Source organism: Martes martes (genome assembly GCF_963455335.1).
Source record: "Martes martes genome assembly, chromosome: 6".
NCBI classification, from domain to species: domain Eukaryota; kingdom Metazoa; phylum Chordata; class Mammalia; order Carnivora; family Mustelidae; genus Martes; species Martes martes.
In genome coordinates this window covers 95,051,072-95,071,580 of record NC_137893.1, presented here as the reverse complement: position 1 = coordinate 95,071,580, position 20,509 = coordinate 95,051,072, and the positions used below count along the sequence as shown (strand labels likewise).

Sequence of the window (20,509 nt, the reverse complement as noted above, 5' to 3'; positions counted from 1 at the left end):
AGAGAAACACTTGGGCATTTATGATTTGCTGGAATTTACATGAACAATCTTTGGTCCACTGCAGAACCGGAAATCAAAGTGTGAAACGGATATGTGTATTCCCCAGCTAAGCATGCGAACCCACATAGGCTGTATCATCCTGTGAGGAACAAGGGAAATAGTCATTTCCAAAATCTTTGGATTATAGATTTAGAAAATGTCAAAGATCATTTATTCCTAATATTGTATGTTCTATTTGGACAAATACAGAAGAAAGACAAAAACAAAACAAAATAAAACAAACTTGCTGCTTTCTTTTATAAACATCTGTTGTGATACAGAATTTGGTTCAGCAGTTATTTGCACTTATATTCTGAATAGAATCTTTTGGAAATGGGACTCACTGAAAAAATTTTATTTAGGGGCACCTGGGTGGCTCAGTTGGTTAAGTGTCTGCCTTTGTCTCAGGTCTTGATTCCAGGATCCTGGTATAGAATCCCACCTCGGGCTTCCCGCTCAGCCGGGAGCTTGCTTCTCCTTCTGCCTGCCGCTCCCCCTGTTTGTGCTCGCTCTCTCTCTCTCTCTGACAAATAAATAAATAAAATCTTAAAAATAAAATAAAAATAATTTTATTTAACTGTTCGCTAGAAGTTCTCAAAGTTCTCTATTCCGTTGTGAGAACGACTACACAATGGAAGCAAGAACTGTCTCCATATTTTTTAAGTGTTTGGCATCTTATTTGCAAGTGATTGTCAGGAATTTGGATTTGCTATGTCCATGTTTAAGTTCACCCCCTTCTTTTCTAAGACTAAAAAATATATCTCAACATATCTGTGCATTCATATACTTACAGTGTGTAAAGCTGAGTATGGATTCAAGAAAAACATTATCTTAAATGAGCAAAACCACTTCTTACAGTGCCCTATTTTCCTCATTGTCCATTGGCTAATATTCAACATCTAGTATCTTTAATATTGAATGCAAGGCCTTTTACAACCCAGGCAAATTTTATCCCCTCTTTCTAATTCCCTCCCCATCTGCCCTGTAATTTAGCTTTGCATAATTAATTGCTAGTCCTCAAATATGCCATGTTCGAAGACTTCTGCTAGTCCTTCTATCTTACTAATAAAGACTATTTATTTTTAATGTCCCCATCAGTATCATTTTATGTGCTAGTGTTCTTAGCCCAAGACAAATCGCTGGCTTATATATGTTCTCTAGTACTTTTAGAGCCACTATTATATTACCTACCCGTTTTTATACAATCATTTGTGTATATGTCTGTTTTCCCAGCTAGATTCTTAAATTCCTCAAGTTAATAAACCCATTCTATATTTTGTTTAGTTTCATGTCTTCTATAGAGCCTAGCTCAGTGCCTGCAATACAATAAGCACTCAAGAAGTGCCTGTTGAACTATATTAAATAAGATTCTAGACACGTTTGTGCAATAGATCATTTCTGTAGCCCGACTTCTTCAAATCTACATTGTATATTCTTCTAACTAGCATTTTGAATGATTTGACTACAGAGCATAATTCTCCCCAAGAGGTGGGGTGTTCTGATCGGTCTTGCCCATTTTTTTTTTTCTTGCAATGTCATTGGAGTGAGTTGAACATGCAGCTGAATTCCACACACAAAGCAGTCCCTCAGTTCTTATCAACCTCCCACAGCCTGTGAAGCCCTCAGTGTACCTCTGTCTTTTGCCACAGACATGAAGCTCTCATTCCCTCTCGTAGCCATTGGACTGGAGGTTTCCATGATTGTTTTATTTGGATTCTTTGTCAAGTATGATACAGAGAAGAATGCTGTCCAGAACCAGTACAGCACCAACGCAACAAAAGCGGACAAATTCCTTGAGTTGCATCCTCGTGAGTAAACAATCTACTTCTTATTATCCATTCTGGGCTTTTCAGAATGGGAATGCATTTGGGGGACTTAGAATGTGAAATCTTTGAATTTCATAACCCCTTGAGCTCCACACTGGAACCCCTTACAGAATCTGTGATGCTTATGGGTACTAAGGGGATTATAATTTCGTGCTGAGGTATCTCGTCTATGGCATCGGTCTCTGTTGTTAATGTGTTTGGATAGAATCTGTGTCTATTAAAATATCAGCATAAGAAGCCAAAAATTAAAATAATTGATTAATCTTTTGTGTTACCTACATCTGCTAAATGACATTAATTTTCCCTTAAATCGATCCCTCGTTCTGCAAGGTATAAACATATCACCCCCCAAACAACAACAACAACAAGAAGCATCTAAGGTAACTTTCAAGGGGAGAGCAGAAACAAAGTGGGAAATGGAGAAGGGAGACTGGATTTCATGTGGGGGCCCTAAGGTGTAAGAAGTGGTATTAAGGATGACATTAGAAGTAAATGGATATACTCTGGGTTTTATAACCTTCTAAAAGGAAAGCAGTTTGTTCTTCTGCAATGGGAAGAAAACCATGGGCACCTAAGGTATTTTAAAAGCAGAATCCTTCCCTAGAAATGGTAACTGAAGAAAAGAAAGGGTTTAGTTTCAAGTTTGATAGGGAAGACAATGAAATAGTTAATAAAGCAATAATAATTACCATTAAATGACTGCCTATTTGGAGTCAGGCATATTCATTACATCATTAACCAGGGAGGGAGGTGATAATATATCCCTAATATATATATTTTTTTAATAAGGCACACATAATTTTATTATTCATTAGTTTACTAACTATTAAATTTATTCAATCATATAAAATAGTAGCAATGTTTATGACAGTTCTATGTTGTGGGTTTAAGCTTTTCAAAAAAACCCATATGACATTTGTTCTCTCATTCCTCCATTTTTTGAGGGAGTTATGTAATGGGAAGTATTCTCATGCAGACATAATGACCCTAGAGCCACTAAATGACTCAGCCCGTATTATCCCTGGCTAAAATATTTTGTAGAATACCCCAGAAGCTACATGATTGTGGTTATACATATATATTTTTTTCCTACATTTTTCCCTATATTTCAAATCAACTCACACAAAAGTTACATGACAGCCTACATCATTAGAGAGATTAAATACTAGCTTGCTAAGAAGAAATGTTCAAGTCAAACACATGTGGGTGCGGCCTACTGCCGTGGGTTGTGTCAAGTGCAGGCGTCAAGTACAGGAAGGCTCTGTTCCTGCTTGAGAAGCTCACGGCGTATTTCAGCAGTTTGTTTGTTTGTTTGTTTTTTAAGATTTTATTTATTTATTTAAGATAGAACGTGAGAGAGAGAGAGAGAGAGAGCACACAAACAGAGGGAGCAGCAAGCAGAGGGAGAAGCAGACTCCCTGCCGAGCAGGGAGCCCCGATGGGGGCTCGATCCAAGGACAACGGAATCATGACCCAAGCTGAAGGCAGCCGCTGAACCAACTGAGACACCCAGACGCCCTCTATTACAGCAGTTTTAATTGTAGGGTGGTGGAAGTTATGAGTTTTTCACAAATAAGCAAGGCAGAATATTAATTTATATATAAGTAAAGTCAGTCAGATTAGGTTTACTCATCCCTCTTGCTTGTATTCTGCTGTGCTTCTCAGAATAGCAGAACAGTGCCTGGGGTCACACAGACCATCCCCAGGCATAACCGTGAAAGTGTGTGGCATGCCTGAATATCACGTTTCATGCCACGAATGACTCCATAGATACTCATTTGAGAAACAAGCTATACTCTGTGGGTGTTGGGGCTTCATGCCACCTAGCAAAGTATTGGTCACTCTGCTGAGGCAGACAGGTTTTTTGTTTTTTGGGGTTTTTTTTTTTTAAGATTTCATTTATTTTTAAGAGAAAGAGAGAGCACGCAAGTAAGGGGAGCAACAGGCAGAGCAGGCAGAGGGAGAAGCAGGGTGCCTGCCGAGCAGGGAGCCTGATGCGGAACTTGGTCCAGGACCCTGGGATCATGACCTGAGCTGAAGGCAGATGCTTAGCCGACTAAACCATCCAGGTGTCCTGAGGCAGACAGTTTGACAAGGAATGAAGTGTGACTGTGACAGGCAGCTAAGTCTCGCTAACCTACAGACAGAGCAGAGAAAAGGAGAGTTTAGGGAGAAGGCCTTTTGCCTGTCAACAAGGGCTGTCAACATTCTACTAGAATTCTACAGACACACATCTGTACTATCTAGGGGACAGCAAAACCACAGCCGTGATGTTATTGTACTCTATTACATTAAAACCTACTGGGCTCGCACTTTGAGTAGTTTTTACCCATGTGTGATCTTGTTATGCTATGCCTCGATCATTTGAAAAATATTAATTCACCATTATGCAAATATTTCAAACATTGACATAGTTCATCATATAATAATGAAAGAGGATACTTGTTAATACCACCAGCCATCTCACCAGAAAACCCTTGAGAAGTATCAGGAAGCTGATAAACTCCCCGTGATGGATGCAAACTTTCTAAAATTCTAATTTTTTTCTTTTTGAAAGCCAAAAGATATTCCTGGCAATAAATACTGTTGATTCTTCTCCTTGAAATGACAGCCTCACTTCACTCATTTTTCAGACAATGTCAATACTTGTCTGAAAAGCCATAGTTTATGTCAGTCTTTTATTTCAAGTGAAAATAGAGTTCCGTGGGGGAAAAAAAAAAAACAAAAAACCTGCTCATTCAGTTGGATTCAGTTGGTGCTAAAACAATAACAAAAATGCTTCGTTTCTGAGATACCCATCCTGTTGTCAGCAGTACTCTGTGTGTAATGGCATTTCCATGGACTAATTCCTACAGGGTATTAAAAAGACACATATAAGAAGGTCAGTAGTTAGATTAATAATTTTTCTTGCTTCATCAAAAAATTCTTAATTAAAACCTGCCTTCCACCCCCGCCCCGCAAGCGAGTGGTTATTAAGAATACCACATAAGAGATTCTTAACTATAGGGTTGTGGAGGGGAGGAGGTGGGGGGATGGGGTAACTGGGTGATGGGAATCATGGAGGGCACGCGATGAAATGAGCACTGGGTGTTATATAACACTGATGAATCACTGGACTCTACCTCTGAAACTAATAATACACTGTATGTTAACTAAATTAAATATAAACAAAATATTAAAAAAAAAAAAAGAATACCACAACCATCAGCATGGATTGGTACCATGCTAAAGGGCCCATAGCTTTACATAATTTTGTTTCATCATCTCTGGAAATACCAACACAGAGAAAAAAATCAAGGAACACCATAGAATTATCATAAAAATAGTTTTCACCTCTCAGACTCCCTGAAAGTGTCTCCAAGACCCCCAGATGTGTGCCAGTCACACTTGGGGAACACTGAAGGTATAGGTAAACTGACAAAGGATATACATGCCACTAGACATTATTTTATGAATTTCAATACCAACAGTGGATTAAGCACAATCATTTATTTTTTTTAAAGATTTTATTTATTTATTTGACAGGCAGAAACAGACAGAGATCACAAGTAGGCAGAGAGGCAGGCAGAGAGAGAGAGGAGGAAGCAGGCTCCCCGCTGAGCAGAGAGCTTGATGTGGGGCTCGATCCCAGGACCCTGAGATCATGTCCTGAGCTGAAGGCAGAGGCTTTAACCCACTGTCACCCAGGCACCCCCAATCATTTATTTTTAATGATCTACATTTCAGAATGCATTTCTGTATTTACTCAGATATTACTAAGCTCATTTGTTACCAAAAGATTTAGCAGATCTGGGTATACGTTACAGGCAAAGAGTAACTAATTTATGCAGTGTAAATGATTCCTAGGGAATTGCTTGCTGTTATTCTAAGTGTAACCTCGAATTGTTTCTATTCCTGAATTAACATACTGTCTGTGGTTTATGACCTAACAATAAGATACCAGCCTCCAGTAAAACCCTGGGGTTGCCTTTGATTGAATAGTTTTTGCATACTGGAAAGGACTGAAGGCAATGAGCACAAGTACAATCCATATCCTAGTTTCTAAATACCATTCCCCACTCAGGGGTTCATTGGAGAAATTGCTGGTTCCAGGTCAGGGTAAAGAAAGCACAAGTTTTGCCAAGGATGTAAAGACTAATGGGGATATGTCAAAGAACACAGTAGCATCCTGCTTGAAGCAGCACCAACTAGACAAATTGGAGATAAATGGAGAATTAAAAATAATAATGAAGGGTACTTGAATGGCTTGGTTGTTTAAGTGTCTGCCTTCAGCTCGGGTCATGATCCCAGGGTGCTGGGATTGAGCCTCATGTGGAGTGTCCCTGCTCAGCAGCAAGTCTACCTCTGCTTCCCAGCCCCACCCTCACCCCCACGGGTGCTCTCTTTTTCTCTCTCTCTCTGTGAAAGAAGTAAAATTCTTTAAAAAAGAAAAAACAAACCAAAAATAAATAAATAAATAAAAGAAGAAGAACGCTGAACAATTTCTAATTAGGTTGAATTCACCTTCTCCTGAAAGAGCGCCTTACTGGCAGTGCTCGCTCAGTATTTGAACAAATGACAAGTGAGCACACATAGTAACAAAAACAGACAAACCCATAAGCAAGTGAAATAAAATAAGAGGGATATGCACGATGGTACAGCTGTGATCTGGTTCTTGAAGGGTGTATAGAAGCTTGCCAGGTTAAGAAGTGTTGGGTTCGAGTTGGAGAGGACATTCGAGGCAGCAGGCATATACAACTAGAGGGAAAGGACGGGTTTGTTTCATTCATTTGATGGGGGTGTTGGTGGAAAGTGAGTCAGAATCATCATCTGCATTTTAAGCACAGTTGTGTTATCAGGACTTGCAAGATATCCTACTGCAAGATAAAGATGGAAGTATAACAGATACCAGCTATTGTCACATTTCCTCTGGAAACTAAAATCACACTCTGTTGAGAATATCTGATTAAGACAAGTCTTGGAAATTCTTAAAACCTGTTGGAAGACTTCACAGAAGTTCAGTCTCCTTTCCCTCTACAGAGGACATTTTATTCCTTTAAGGGCAGTCTTGCACTATAGAACTAAACCCATGGCCCTCTCTCTAGTCCCCACCCATACATTCTTAGAACAGGATACAAGACAATACAGAATCCTAATTGTTTACAGATCTTTCTTATCCACATTTTTTACACAGAACCACTGTCTGTCAAGAGCTTTCACAACATTATATATAAACTCTTTAACAACCTAAATAATAGATGAGCTTCTTAAGCCCCCTGGTGGCAAAAAGCAGAAACAATCTTTGAGGGGAAAAAAAACCATCAAAGCACAGTTAAGACGTCCCATCCCTTACATTTCAAAACCCAAACTGATTCGCGTTTGTTGATCATGGCCCCACAACAGGTCACATGGAATCCCAATCCCAATCCCTAAATTCCCTCGGTGGATAATGAGGTGAGGATGGACGTTGTCATCTATCTGAACTGGAAGACTGTGCAGTGTTCTCGCTGAGACTTCCTGCAAATCCACTGACAAGGAACAATTTTCAGAAATCTATCCTTCCCTTTCTCATCCTCCTCATACTGCCTTTCTTGGGAGGTGGCCGAAAGTCTCATTGCATGGGTAGGGTCAAAAGAGTGAATGACTCTAGTGTGTACCTGAATCATGGAGTATTCTCGTCCTCTTTATTCTTTCATTTGCTGCCTTTGTCCACAAGTTAGATTGGCTCCTAGGCCACCGAAGGACCCTACTGACTCAATCTATGATGCCAACCATATCTGTCTGTCTTGTTACTCATCATAGAGTAATACCTTAGGATAAATCCCCATGCCTCCAAAGAGCTCTTCAAATGCCTACCAAGAGCCTTTGAAATGCTGGGTACATTTGAAAAGTCAACATCTTCCAACCACTTTTGCGTGGGATCACTGTAGAGATTAGCTTATCCAATTTAATTTGCAAAGTTTGAAATTAATGTGGTCTCCAAGTTGTGTCAGGAGAGAAGGTCAGAAAAGTTCTGCAGAGAGAAATGAAGCCCATAAAGTAGGAGCTACAGGTTAGGCTCCCCGGGAATCAGGCTTTAAGACAGACATTAGCCTGAAAACAGTTTAGTAGGGAGTGCCTTAAAGATCAATACCTGTAGCAGGAAGGTTTGCAGGGAGAGACCCCACAAGGTATCCTGAGACTGGGATTATCTAGCTCCATGTGGTTCTTCCCTGAGGGCAGGGGATGCTATTGTGACATCAGTCATTGACCACAGGCTACCCTAGGGAGAGGCAAGAGGAATTCCCTAAAAGAACTGAGAATTTAGGACTATCAACTGGCAACTCCTTATAGCCAGGGAAAATGGAAAGAATAAGTTCTTCATCTTTAAAATGGGTGTGTGGGGAGTGTATGACAGCATCTACTATAGTAGACAAAGCCGAGTGAGTGGTGTAGTCTCCCTAGCCACAAACACAGTCCCCCAAGCCTGATGACAGAACAGCGGGAGAAAGACCAAAGGGTAGTAACACGTCTTTGAGTTCCCGCGAAGTCAACCCTCTGCCTTGCTTATTTGTACATCCACCCCTACTGTGCTCGATGCATGGAGAAATTAGTGGAGTCAGGCCTGGCTTCAAATCCTAACCCCAACCTTTAGGCCAATTAATTGAATTCTAACATTGTTTCCTCTGAGATATATATTTTGAGGCATATCCTCCTTCGTGCCTATTTCCACTTAAACCCCTGGCTATAACGGTTAATACTAATTTGACATGAAATATTTTATTTTTTCTCTTTGGTTTTATATTTGTGCCCATTTTCACCTCGGTTTGCTTTGTGTATCTATTAGGTTGAACCACAGTAAGTTGCCAATAGTTGACTCATTTTCATTGAAAATTTCAAGGCAAAAATTTCCGTTTCATACGGTTCAACCAAATACAGGTCTCACTCATGAAGCTATACCTTTCCTGAGGGAAAATCCTGTGTTCCCACTATCTTATATTTGAGTATATGTTTTACTTATTTGTTTATTTTTGATCATATGTTTTATTTATAGTGCTTTACTGCATACTACCTACCACAGAGGCCATCCCACGCAGAGTACCTCTGTGAAACAGGGCCTTTTCAATACTGCAGATGAAAATACCAGAGCTCAGAGAGAATAAATCCCTTGCCCAAGGTCACACAATCATGTACTAGAACTGGGGGACCTTAGCTTACATTTCCAGACACCAAGTAAAATATTTGCTCCTCAAGAGGATATGGTCTTTTTTTTTTTTTTTTTTTTTTTTCTTTTTTGCAGTGGCTTAGAAAGTGCTAACAAAGACATTACCTTTCTGGACTTGAATACTGATCTGATAAGATTTCTAGAGCCAGTGCTCTTATACAGATTTGTATCTGTATAATAAATGGAGACTGTAGCCCTTTAATTTAGTCATTATTGCCTCTTATCTTATATGCAGCCTTTTATGCCAAATCTTAGGGAGCAAAAGAGGACTATGTCCTAATCCCTTCAACCAAGAAACTCACAGTTGAGTGCAGGAGATGAACACCTCATCAAGGAACTATTACACCATAATGCATGCTAAATAAATGCTAATATAGTGTGGAAAACTAAAGTTGAAGTGTATGTAGAATGCTGTGTAAAAGACAAGAAGACATATTAATTTTCCTGGAGAGAACTGGGAAAGTCTGCAAGAGCGGGTGATGCTTGTGCTGTGCTTTGCAAAGTTCTCCTCAGGTGGGAAGTAATTGAAAACTCTTCAGGTATGAGAGCACATGGTATTCCAAGAAAAGGCTCAAATATTGAACAAGTTGCCCAGAGTCTCATGGCTGGTAAGCAGTCAGACTGGCTCTGGAGACTAGTCTTTGGCTTCCTAGTTAATGCTCTCTCTTTGCAGTGTTTTATGTATCAGATGTAACATTTAATAAATGGAATATATTATGAAGCAACCCTTTCTTTGTTTTCCCCTGACACATAATTTTTTCCTTCTTCTTTTTTTTTTTTTTTCCAGTATTCCAAGATGTGCATGTAATGATACTTGTTGGTTTTGGCTTCCTCATGACCTTCCTGAAAAAATATGGCTTTAGTAGTGTGGGCATCAATCTACTCATTGCTGCTTTGGGCCTCCAATGGGGCACTTTTATTCAGGGGATCATTCACAACAAAGGACACACAATTTACATTGGAATCAAAAAGTGAGCATCCCTTATTTTTCAAAATTATGTTTTCAGGGCAGTTGTTTCTCTTCGTGGTCTCTTGTCAGTCAGCCTCTGAACTAGCTGACACACTGTCTCCCTGAGACAATGAAATATTGTTGGGACCCCAGGATGTGAATCGACATTGTGCTCTACTGAGCTGGGTCATTAATTCATGCCTGGATCCTCTCTGGTTTGACTTTAAGGACATGAGAAATCCCCTCTCATTAAAGGTTATTCCTTCTGTCTCAGCTACAGGGAGCAAAAAGCCTCCATTAGCTCTTTTTCTACGTGTCTATATTTACAATTTGAAATGTAAACACTGTAGAAAATAATTCATTTATCAGATCAACAAAAATAAAGAAAAACCTAAGTGAGATCAAGAACAGATGGGTCAAAACAAAGGAAATGTTGGAGTGACCAGAATTTATAGCAGATGGAAAAGAAGAGGGGTGAGGAAATGAGGGTGCGTAAAAGGGTACCTGGGACGAACACCTGATGTGGGGGTGGGGGGGGAGGCCCTTGCATGCTGGATAAAGGAATGCTGTGATTCATCTGAGCTCGCAGTTCTGTGTTGGGTGTGCATTATTATTGGATGTATTCTTTCTTTTTTCCCTCAGCATAATAAATGCAGACTTCAGTACAGCCACAGTCCTGATTTCTTTTGGAGCTGTCCTGGGAAAAATAAGCCCAGTCCAAATGCTGATCATGACAATACTAGAAATCGCTGTCTTTGCTGGCAATGAATATGTAGTTGGTGAGATATTTCAGGTAAGAATTAGATGATTTATACTTAGTAGCTTTGACATTAGCTCTGATTACACCCAAAGGATGCCCACTTTACATAGGGACAAAGACTGGTGAGCATGATAGAATAGCAAGTGTAATTATACCCATCACTTATTTGAGTGCCTTTGGTAAACCAGGAGTCTTATCAACATTACCTCATTTCATTGTCACCGCCAGACTATAACATGGGTATTATGCTGTACTGTTGTACAAATTACAACTATGATCACAGATGCTGAAATGACTGGCCCAAATCTGGATTCAAACCTAGATTTTACTAACTCCATAACTCTTTTTATTAAGTTATATTTACTATCAATGATCAATTCCTATTATATTTCAACTACTAGATGACTAGCCCTTTTTTAAAAAAATTTATTTATTTATTTGAGTGAGAGACAGAGAGTACATGAGAAACAGTGCAAGACAGAGAGCACTAGCACGAGAGGAGGAGGAACAAGAATCCGGAAGCAGGGCTCAAAAGACTGAATCCCACAGCCCCAGGGATCATGACCTGAGTTGAAGGCAGAGGCTTAACAGACTGAGCCACTCAGGCACTCCTGACTAGCCCGGTCTAAGGCTTTTGTTAAAGCCTAGATCAAATTTCTTCTCCTCCATGAAAAATCACATTGATTCCCCTGAGGATATTTCTGGGCATTCCCCAGTATTTTGCTTGTTTCTATTGAACATTTAATTCCACAGCCAATATTTTTTAAGGTTTTATTTAAATTCCAGTTAGTTAACATGCAGTGTAATATTAGTTTCAGGTATGCAATACAGTGATTCAACACTTCCATACATCACCTGGTGCTCATCACAGCAAGTGCCCTCCTTCATCCCCATCACCTATTTCACCTGTTCCCCCACCCACCTCCCGCTCTGTCCACAGAAAATGTTTCTGAAAACTTTCCAGGTGACTCTGACAAGCAAAATAGTTAATGTCCCTGTCTTTATAGAGTTTATAGTCCAGTGAGAGATGACAGACCTTGAATAGAGAATCATTTACCACCTACCCACCCATAGGCAGGTGCATGCACACACACACACACACATATTATAAATTGAAATACATGCTATGAAAAATATGTAGAGGGGGCTATGGGAGAGCATAACTGAAAGACCTAACTTAGATTGTGGAATCAAAGAAGGCATCTCTGAGGAAGTGGTAGTTAAGCTGGACCTGAAAGGTACATAGGAGTTTATCAAGTATGAAAATCTAAATAAATTAATAAGTTTGCATCATTTTCCTCCTTAATAAGTACAATAGGAGCTATGAATCAGGTTAGGCACTCCAACCTTTCCCTCCTGGGATAGGAGAACGTAGAAGACCGGATCAAATTCATACAGTGTCCTAAAGAGGGACCTAAATATATTGCTTCAAATGAATCTTGAACCTCAGTTGGTTTTCACATCATCATATAGCACGTGAAAAAAATATGGGAAAGACTCAGGCTTTTTAAAGCTTTAAGTCTTTGAACTGTAATTAAATGAGCCTAAACTGTAATGTCAAATGAATGCAAAGAGCATTTTTCTTTTGAAATAAGGGCAGTGCATAACATTTCACTTCGAATTTCCCTAACCTAGAGAAGTTAACTAAAATGACTTGAATGTCCACAAAGACCTAGCACTTTAAAAACATGGCCTCACTAAGTCTCACCACAACTATATTAGCTGGTAATATTTCCCACTTTACAGAAGCAGAGAATCAGAGAAATATAGTAATTTGTCTGAAGTCACATTGCAAGGAAGCACCTGACCTAGCACTGGAAGTCAGTTCTGCATGTCTCCAAATGCTATATTTTTTTTTAATGTCACTATCCTACTTTATCCTCTTTTATTCTTTCTCTGACATACCCTTTCTTTCTTTATTTTCATTTCTTCTACCATTTAACCAATGAGCAGTCCTTTCATTGACTTTCCTCCTGTAGTTAGACTCAGTTTCACCTCTAAAAACATAATGTTTTGCCCCTCAGGCTTCTGACATTGGAGCATCCATGACGATCCATGCTTTTGGGGCCTACTTTGGCTTGGCAGTAGCAGGTGTCCTATATCAGTCAGGCTTGAGAAGGCAGAATGAGAAGGAGGAGTCTGTGTACCACTCAGATTTGTTTGCAATGATTGGTGAGTAGAGATGAACTTGCCTGATTCAGGACCCAAGGCAAACAACCTCCTCTGGACTGTCTTCCATATCCAGCACTAATATCCCTTTCTGTGCTTTACCACAGGGACTCTTTTCCTTTGGATCTTTTGGCCCAGTTTTAATTCAGCCATCGCTGAAACTACAGAGCAACAGTACGTGGCCATCATAAATACCTACTTCTCTCTTGTTGCCTGCGTGCTCACAGCCTATGCGTTTTCCAGCCTCGTGGGGAAGAGAGGCAAGCTCGATATGGTCAGTACATATTAACCACCATGGAAGCTTTGCTAAGTGACACCCATTGTTGCCCAGATGAGTAGGTCATTTCTGCCTCACTGCTGAGCTGCCGCAACAAATCACAACACTGCAAACCTTGCAGAATATTTTAAAAATAATGTTCATTTGTTTCTTCATCAAATTTATATTGTGGCGAATCAAAAAGCTGTTCTCAAGGAATATACAGCCCATTAGGGAACATAGTTATGCAAAAATCAAAGATTTGAGGCATATTTCTTTAATGATGGAGCTGACTATCTCCCAGGTCTTAGGAAATCTTCCTTAGAAACAGGACTTGCCAAGAATAGGAAAAGACAATAGAGGGAGGGTGCGAGTTAAGTCTGTTTTCCTAACTGTAAATATTCCTCTCAAATAAATAACAACTAAAGGCAATGTGGGGTCTGGAATAAGCCTCTGGAGGGAAAAAAGGACATTAGTGGGAATACTGGTAAAATTCAGGTAAGACCCTTGATAGTATTCTATCAATGCTACTTTCCTGGTTGTATGACAACATAAAAATTTAACCTTGGGGGAAGCTGGGTGAGGGATATATGGAAACTCTGCAGTATTTCTACAGCTATTACATGTCTAAAATGATATCAGAACACAACATTTTTTTTTAACACTCCCAAGTTGGTCTTCTGAGTTTCTTTCCTATGAACTAGAGAAATGTCTGTGAAGGAATAACCCACACATCAGCTGCTCTTCTCTTCTAGCCTGAGGGAAGGAAAGGATATTGTAATTTCTTCAAGCAGAGCTAAAGACATAGATTTCAATGCTGTACAATTTGTTTAATGAAAGAAAATTGAAAACAAGAAAAGAAATATAAAAAAAAAAAATACATGTACAGCTCAGTCCTCTCTTAAAAGTAGTGATGAGACTTCCTCCTTAGGAAGAACAGCCAGAACATGATTCTTCAGAGGAATTCTGGTAAATGGCAACTGGTTACTCTTTCCACCATCTTCAACTATTCTCAATACAGTGACACTTGTGAAAGCTGTTGTCTTCCATGTATAATGTGCACATTTTGATGTCTCTATATTCCCTCTTTGAATATTGGAATGTCATAAACTCCACCAGACACACACCAGCCACTTTTGGTTCATGATAACCACAAATGCATTTCCATACTGAATAAACAGTCATACCGCTACTAGAATAACTACATTATAGGCACCAGGTTTTCCATCACAACTTCTTTGGTTTTCCTCTCATTGCTCCCCAAGCTGGTCTCACCAACCTGATCACTCAGTCCCTACCCGAGGAACCCCAGCAAGAAAGATATCAAATGTCAACTGTTTGGAAGAAAGGCTTTCTGTCATTACAAAGAACCTTCTTTTTAAAAAAGAATCAGTAGCTCTTTGAACTGAGAAATAGGCCATGGAGTCCATGGAACCCTAGATAGATTGCTCCATTCCTTCTGAAGCCCACGTCATCCAGCTCACGTCATTCAAGTTTCTGTGCTGCCCACAGGTTCACATTCAGAATGCAACCCTGGCTGGAGGAGTTGCTGTGGGCACTTGTGCAGACATGAAGATTCACCCATATGGTGCTATGATCATTGGGAGCATTGCAGGAATTGTCTCCGTGCTTGGTTTCAAGTTTCTGACTGTAAGTATGACGGGTGCTCTCAGTCAAACTCTGAATCTGTACCATCATCTTCTGACATCCTACCAGCAGGGAAAAGCTATGAAAATTCCTTTTATCATCACCCCTCCTTCCTTGAGGGTCCTTTCCCTTCTTATCAGAAATACGGCTCACAGTTCTGGATCCAGTAGTTTCTACTCTTCCTTGACTTCTTTTGTGTACCAGGAAAGAATCTGATATTATTAAATTATTTTAAAAGAATTAGTGTGAATTGAATGTTTCCTCAGGGCAGTTTCATTCAAGTTTTGTTGTTGATGATGTTTGCTTGTTTTGCATAATAAAGCACTCTGTGTCCTTTTAAAGGGATTTAGAATATCGTCAGTATGTCAGAAGGAGGAGGACTTGAAATCACTCACCTTCAAATCCATCTACTAAAAACTGACATGAGTAGTTTTGCCACCAACATATTCGGATTCCTTGACTTAAGTGGGCTATAGATATGGATGGCAAAAGGGGCGACAGATAAAATTTTCCTGCATAGTCATTGACTTCAGTATGTCTAACAAAATAATAAACTTCCTCTTTTTACAATTTTAGCCATGTCTTACTGATAAACTGAGGATCCATGACACATGTGGTGTTCATAACCTGCATGGCTTACCTGGTGTGATAGGAGGCCTCGCAAGCATTGTGGCGATAGTCTTGGGAGCATCTAAGAAGTGAGTTAAAGAATGGGTTTTTCTGCACCCTGAGGTCCAGTGATGTTTTATCTCACTGTTGGAGGAAATCTAGTAATAAGAAAGGTTTTTCTTTAGCAATCCAGGCCATGGTATCATCCTTACTAAAGCCAGAGACACGACCGGGCGAATAAAATTGGGTGGAAAGATATGTCTTAACTAAGGTTATTAATGGTGGTTGGTTTTTGTTTGTTTTAATTAACAGTGTTAATTTAAATATTTCTACCACAGGCAAGTGTATCCTCACAGGGCAATATGATAATCACAGTCAGATTATAGTAGGCTTACTCTTTTAGTTAGTCTCACCAAAATGGAGGAGGGGACATCTGTGATGAGCTGAGCAGTCCTTTCCTCCAATCAACACATCGAACAATGAGTTAGCATAACATGAAGAGCGCTGGATCTGGGGAATCAGGAAACCCGGGCAAATGGCTCCGCCTTTACTACTGACTAATAACGAGGCCTTAGACAACTCACTTAGCTTCTGTGGTTCTGTTTCCTCTTCTGTAAAATGAGGGAATTATAGTATTTATTCTCTAAAATCCTTTCAAGCTCTAAAAGACCTAGATTCTTCCCAGAGAGGTCATACATATTTAAATGGCCGGAGGAAAAACAGTTATCAGTCAAATCCAGGACAACAAAAGTGATGTCAAAGGCCATCAGTTGTCACTTTTAGGTAACAAGATTGGAAAAATTTGATATGAACGTCATCTGTGTAAAACAGCTGGGAAGACCACAGAGTCCAGATCACTCAGGGATTAAGAAAGCAGGAATTAAAACTCTCAATTTTTAAATTTTTAAATTTAAATTTAAACTTTTAAATTTAAATTTTTAAATTTTAAATTTTTAAGGCCCATTGAAAGCATGAAGAAAAGGTGAATGTTTGAAAATGACTCAAAGTGACTACTGGCTAGAGTTGAATAATTCGAAGAGAAAAATTTCTTTTGTTTTCACAGTTTAAAATTCAACTCTCTTGAGACCAGTCATGATAAATATTTGAAAAAAATTGTTTAATCATATTTTCTACTCAATAGAAAGTTGGCTTCCACTTTTATGTCTATAGCTGACCTATTTCTTCTGTTTGTTTTCTTTTTCTTGTTGTCCCCTTTGCAAATGGAGAACAACCCCAGAAATAGCCACATTTTCTTGCAGCTCTCTCTGGGACCTAACACGCTGCTGAGACAAACACTAACATATTTGAATGCAAATCAAGCATGACAAAAACATGGGTCCATGAGCTCAACTCCTAAGTGCTATGGTGTGTACACACTTTTAAGATGTGCCTCATGATGAGAAATAAAGGAATTACTGAGCATCATCCCTGCACCAGTTTTATGGATGCAATAAAACAAGACTATCTGGCTCTCACGGGCTGGGTCTCACTGGGTGGACTTGGGGTAGGTTCTGTAGTTGAGAGTCAAGTTCTTGGGTGTTCAGGTTGATCAGCCACTTCTCAGTATGCTCAGGGGGACTTGGTGGTGGGGTGGATGACAAGCCTTGGAAGGCCTAATCACATGGGTGAAATTCACACACATCTCACACACCAGATAAAATATTCTGGCCAAGAGCCAAGACTATTTACTCAGATATTTCTATTCAGAATAGTAAAACACAAATCGGGTTTCTTGGTAAGCATAGAACAAGGAGAAGTAAGGATTCTTAAAAGTTATCTGTGCACATTATGGCAGCCTAATTCTAATAATGCAGTTAATTTTGGTAAACCTCATGTTTCCCAAGTCCATTTTATCAAGGAACACTTTTTATCAAAATTATCTTTTAATACCTTGGAAAAAATGTTGGCAAATTCTGGTAAAATTAACAGGCCATTTGCAAAAGAAAAGTATCAAATGAGTAAATAGATGTTAAATGTGAGATCTCACTAGTGATCAAAGAAATGCAAATTAACACAAGTTACCAATTTCCCAGTTATCAAGTTGATAAAGATTAAACGAATCATGATACTGAATGGTAGCTAATGTAGAGAAATGGGGATATGAATTATATGTTTTTCTATTTCAAATGACCCTTAAGAAGTATATAAATTTTTGCTAAAAATTTCATTTCTAGATATATTTTATTTTAGGGAAATTATTGGCAAATTCATAAGCATGTTCATAAGAGGATGTGTTCTCATAGCATTTTAAAAAATATGACACATTGGAAGCAACCTAAGTATCCAAACTCAGGACTATAATTACAGTATATTTTTAGAGTGTAGTACTTGGTAGTAATTAAAATTATGATCCAGGTCTACATTTACTGGCATCAAAGGACACTTAAGGATTAATGGGAAAATTAGTATTATAACATGATTGCCTTTTTATAAAAATATATGTCTCTATTTTACATTTTTATACTGATTAAGATTTGAGGGAAATTAAACTTTTCCCTTCCTTTTCCGGATTAATGTTTTCTCATATTCTTAAAATGAGTATGTGTTACCAGTACAGTAGTACAATTTTCACATAGTGGAAAAAATTTAAACCCTTCAAATAAAAAGAGAAAATGGAAATCTGAGTTTAGTACATTCTTTCCCTTGGATGATGAAAATGAAACACCAAAGATGAATTATCAAGACACTCTCATTTTCCAATTGTTTACTTTCCCATAATCACACATTTAGTCCTTCAACAACTATTTATGAATTTTCTGCTAAGAGTGAGGTGCTGTACTAAGGAGGTATTCACATCCCTAGTCCTTTTTTGTCACTCCTATGCCAGCCTTCTGCATTTTAATAGTTTTTTATGACATTCTTCCAATCTCAAAAATTATGAGGTTTTTTTTTTTTTTTTACTAATTTTATTTTAAGGTAACTGTCTCTAAAATGACTTACAGAGATTTTTAAAATATATTCAATGAGTTGTCTTTACACTATGTGCTAAAATTAGCTTTTCTGATCTTAGTGATTTTTAATTTAACTGCAATTTTCCTTTTGGGATGGAATGAGGAAAGAAGGCCACTCATGCTTATTTTGCACATTACTCCATCCTCAATGTCTAGAAGGGAAGGTGGCACAGAGTGAGGACTCAATAAATATTTGTTGAATGAATCAGATCGAAGATCAGAACCTGGTACCATATTTTTAGAAAATACTAAACTCTTTCTAAGAAAGATCTTTTCATCATTCCTGAAGAAAAAAGTAATTTTTGCTTGAGTGTTTATGAGGACTTTTTAACATTACTCAAGAATTTAATAAAATAAAATACAAAATAAAACAAAATAAAATATACACATAATATAAAATATACATACAAAATAAAAATACAAAATAAAACAAAAATTGTAAATTAATGTTTCTTTGCTGGTGCAATGCTGCTCTCTAGCCTGAAGGTGGCAAGCATCCACTCCCTCAGGAAATGAGATTTGTTTGCTGGTATTCTGGAAAACCAACACTGGTCTTTTCTTTTGGCTTCCTAGGTCTACCATGTTGATGCAGGCAGCTGCTCTAGGTTCTTCCCTTGGAACAGCAATTGTTGGAGGGCTGATCACAGGTCAGGATGAAAAGTAAACACTTCCATGTGCTGCATGGGGTCAGCATAATAGATGATAAACATATCGACTGGTAAATTTGAAAATATTCTAAACTTCTGACAATAAAGTAATCATGTAAGCTCAAGGGGATGATTTTATAGCAACATATATATGTATATATATTTTTTTAATATTTTATTTTTAAGTGATCTCTACACCCAATGTGGGGCTTGAACTCAGACACCAAGATCAAAAGTTGCCCCGTAACTTACAGTAGTATTTTTATTGCTATGCAAGTAAGTTTTCCTCTTCAGCATCATAACATGACTTATTTTCTCCCTAATTTCATAGGTTTAATTCTCAGGTTCATTGTCTGTGTCCAGCCATCTACGGAATTCTTCTTTGATGATTCTGCATATTGGGAGGTACCGTACAGCATACTAGATAAGAATGTAAATGATGACTATACCAGTGAAAGTTCTGCCCACCCGAAGCATAAATGTCTATTTGGCATCCTTGTGATAAAACTGGATAAACTGCCTAATTATAGAAAGAGATTGAGACAATGTATCCAGACAGATAAAATCGGAAGTTAAGGTATTTTCCAAAGCAGAAAGGACATTAAGACAGAATTTAGTAGGCAAATGTCCTTTGCTCCACTGAGAGTAATAAAAAGCTTCTCATAAATATAATAGGAATACCAGGAAGTAGCATGAGATTTTATACCATATACATGAGTAAACAAAAACAGGTAGAATACGGAAGGTTGAAGAATCTCAGTGAAGAAACTTACAAGAGGTTTTATGAAAAACATCGTCTTCTTTTCTATCCTCCAGTTTCTACCTCTTTACTCCATTGACATTTTCCCCAAATTATTTCCTGCAAAGCTTAAGAGTGATAGGTATTTCGATGTGTTCAGTGGGATTGTCAGGAAAAACGGGTTTGGTAAAGAGAATGTAGTCGGGGTGAGTGAGGTAAATATCTTTGTTCTTTAATTTTTCCCCAAAACAAACACTTGTTACTCCTAGTTCTTTCTATTGAAATACCTTTTGTGTTTCAATGCTAACCTCTGTCAGGTCCAAGTGAAAGAAACTATAAAATGCCCTAATCTTGTTTTCCTTAAAGGTCCCCGAGAGGGAGAAGGTGACAATGAATGAACATGATGGCCACAACCAGCCGGAACCTAAATACTAAATATCATTCCTGTGCCTCAGTTTCCTTTCCCATTATCTAGAATCATGTTTGAAATTTTTTTAAAAGGCAGCATCCAACAAGAACAACAGAATGAATAGGTCCTGAGCCCCAGATGTCCAGTATATAAAATCTTAACACGATCTGGTGTTGTCTCTTGACACTCAATGATTGCTTGGCCGAAGAAATATGTCTTGTAAAACAAATGGTCAAATAGATTCTCTTTAGGACTCCCTGACTACTCTTGCCAGTGGGTGGGTACAGGGTGAACACTCCATGAATATTCTTGTATTTTTTTTTCC

General features: G+C 38.5%; 1 protein-coding gene across 1 annotated transcript; it reads left to right on the top strand.

Annotated features, from left to right (window-relative positions):
- Positions 1 to 1,690: 1,690 nt before the first annotated feature.
- On the top strand, positions 1,691 to 20,210 carry RHAG (Rh associated glycoprotein; the record flags this gene model as incomplete). The annotated part of the gene is made up of 11 exons (XM_080805919.1): positions 1,691 to 1,847; positions 9,836 to 10,019; positions 10,640 to 10,790; positions 12,782 to 12,929; positions 13,034 to 13,200; positions 14,695 to 14,832; positions 15,406 to 15,527; positions 18,963 to 19,036; positions 19,368 to 19,441; positions 19,853 to 19,981; positions 20,142 to 20,210. The coding sequence occupies 11 exons, from the start codon at positions 1,691 to 1,693 to the stop codon at positions 20,208 to 20,210; spliced, it is 1,413 nt and encodes a 470-aa protein (XP_080662045.1).
- Positions 20,211 to 20,509: the final 299 nt, after the last annotated feature.